The 2,540-nt window shown below is 40.7% G+C and overlaps 1 protein-coding gene across 1 annotated transcript; it reads left to right on the forward strand.

Moving 5' to 3' along the window:
- The first annotated feature begins 431 nt into the window (after positions 1–431).
- Positions 432–1,657, forward strand: LOC143853177 (F-box protein SKIP23-like). Its single transcript, XM_077362912.1, has one exon. It carries the CDS (start codon positions 437–439, stop codon positions 1,655–1,657), a length of 1,221 nt encoding a protein of 406 aa, XP_077219027.1. The 5' UTR covers positions 432–436.
- The last annotated feature ends 883 nt before the right edge of the window (positions 1,658–2,540 follow it).

Consider the following 2,540-nt stretch of genomic DNA (forward strand, 5'->3'; position numbering starts at 1 on the left):
ATTTCTATAGGATGATCCTAACCCTCCAATCTATAGAAGGACTGCACATTACGGAAACTTCTATAGATAGGGTTTAGGATCATCCTATGGGATTGATTTTTTATTTTTATTTTTTTATATGTGTGTGTGTACGGGGGCACCCCTCTTTTTCCGTTGTGCCCCAACAAATGGACGGTTTGGATCATCCTATGGTGTGGGTCTGTGGACCCTATTGTACTTTATTGAGAAATATGGGTTTACAGCCACAAATCATATAAAATCTCGCATGAGATAGCAGCCACCTCAAATGAATTAAATGAATAAGAAAAAATCTGATATCTCATGAAACAGCCCGTCCGCGAAATGCCTTCTGTGATGGTCCCTAGCATATCCCATATTTCTTATATGGTCTACATGTTTTACATAATCCTTTTTCCTTCTATCAGCTTCCAATCCAATGAAAAGCAAGAAGATACACATCAGCAACGCCAGCAACACCATGCGCCAGTGGTCCGAACTCCCGAATGATATCTTAGGGCTGGTATTGAAACGTCTACCTCTAGTCTTTGATCATATCCAGTTCGGTTGTGTGTGCTCATCATGGCATCAGGCTATGTTGGGGAATCGCCGGTGGATGCTCTCACGCCGCCAACTTCCCTTTCTGATGCTCCCCGATCAAGAGCGTAGTCAAATTCGTCAGTTCTTCAGTCTCTCTGAAAACAAGCTTTCCAATATTCGATTACCATTGTTCAATGGGAAATGGTGTCGTGGGTCTTCCAAGGGATGGTTGATTACCATAGATGAACGCTCCAAGGTTCATCTATTAAACCCCTTCTCAAAAATCCAAATCGAACTTCCCTCACTTGATAAATTCCCGCATCCCCAATACCGTACAAATCCTGATATGCCTAGTGACTATGAATATATGTACAAGGCAGTTCTATCTGCTAATCCGCACTCAACACCAAACTACATTGTTGCCACGATCGTCACTAATATGTCGAGAATGTCTTTCTATAAACCCGGGGATGAGACATGGACTACTTTAGAAACTCCATGGGAACCATTTCAAGATGTCATATATTACAAGGACAAATTCTATGCCATCGGTCACCGTGGTGCTGTTGTTATGTGCGACTTTGCTTCTACTGATTTTCCTAAGTTTACAGTAGTTACACCTGAACCTCCATCTTGGGAACGAAATGATAAGATTTATCTAGTGGAATCAGCAGGGGAGCTGTTGAAGGTTATCAGGTTCTATGATTGGAATCCTGAGCTTGATAGATACTATGGAGTGGACTATGAGGGTCAAGATGAAGATGGTCGGTTATTACTGCGAGTTTATAGAATGGAAAATAACCCTCCTCCAGATTGGTTTTATAGGACAGTTATGTTCTATGTATTTCAATTGGATCAAAACACAAGGAAGTGGATCAAGGTTCAAAGTTTAGACGATAGGATGTTGTTCTTGGGCTATAATTGCTCCTTCTCTCTCTCGGCTAACGACTTCCCTCAGTGCAAGGGGAACTGCATCTACTTTACAGACGACAATGAGGATGCGACGAGGTGTGTTGATAATGGTGTCTTCAACTTGGAGGATGGGAGTGTAAGACCATGTTATCCCAACTCTACGAGTTGGATTGCAAAGCCTATTTGGATAGAGCCGACATTGTGGTAGTGATTCTCATTTTAGTTGTCATTGGTTTCCTCTTTAGGTTGTGTTTGGTCAAAGACATGAGCTGCAGCTGAAATTTGTTTTCTTGTTTTTTTTTTTTTTTTTTTTTTGTACTTTTAAATTTTAATGATGGTACCCTTGCCTCTTAGGAAGAATCCAACTGTTTTTCTGAAGAAGGAGAATTTCAGTTCAATTTTAAATTGTACTTTTTAAAAATTGAATGATTAATTGAGATGATTGCACCAATGCTCTTAAACTCAATGTTGATGGTTGCTTGGAGATTAGCAAGGTTTTTTTATGAAATTTTTACAATGTATGATGATATATTTATTTCTTTTGTCTATATTCCTAGAAGTGCCAACGATCTTGCAAATCGATTGGCCAAATTAGGTGCTTTGCTGGACTCCTTGTATGTTGGGCAATCTTTTGAGGAAGAGTCTCTACTTTATTTTGCTTTGAGGAAGGTGCTATATTGCTTTTGAGCAAAGCTTATTTCAGCCCATAATGAAAGAATGAAAAGGCTGATTTCTGGATGACGCACTTAGTTGCGAAGGAGGTGAAACAAGCTCTATAAAGGTAGACCAGGACTAACGAACTCATACTTCCGTTCTCATATGATCATGAGTGGAACCCACCATTTTACACCCCATGTTTTGATGAAATAGGGTCCACCATTTTACACCCACAGTTGGGCCCCACCACCTCCACCCAAACCCATGTATATGGTGGGGCCCAAAATTTACATGGATGGGTCCCTCCATCTCCACCCCAAACCACTGGATGAGGGCCAACCATTTTACACCTCATGTTTTGATGCGGTGTAACCCACCCACGGGTAAAGCTCGTAGTTTCATTCTTAGGTTTAATTAAAACTTTCCTTCTGTCG

This window comes from Tasmannia lanceolata, unplaced genomic scaffold (assembly GCF_043159265.1).
Source record: "Tasmannia lanceolata isolate RefF3 unplaced genomic scaffold, GAP_Taslan_0.1 ptg000019l, whole genome shotgun sequence".
Taxonomy (NCBI): domain Eukaryota; kingdom Viridiplantae; phylum Streptophyta; class Magnoliopsida; order Canellales; family Winteraceae; genus Tasmannia; species Tasmannia lanceolata.

Bases quoted from the DNA above. Each gene is read 5' to 3' on its own strand.
- LOC143853177 (XM_077362912.1), top strand. From the start codon at position 437: ATGAAAAGCAAGAAGATACACATCAGCAACGCCAGCAACACCATGCGC.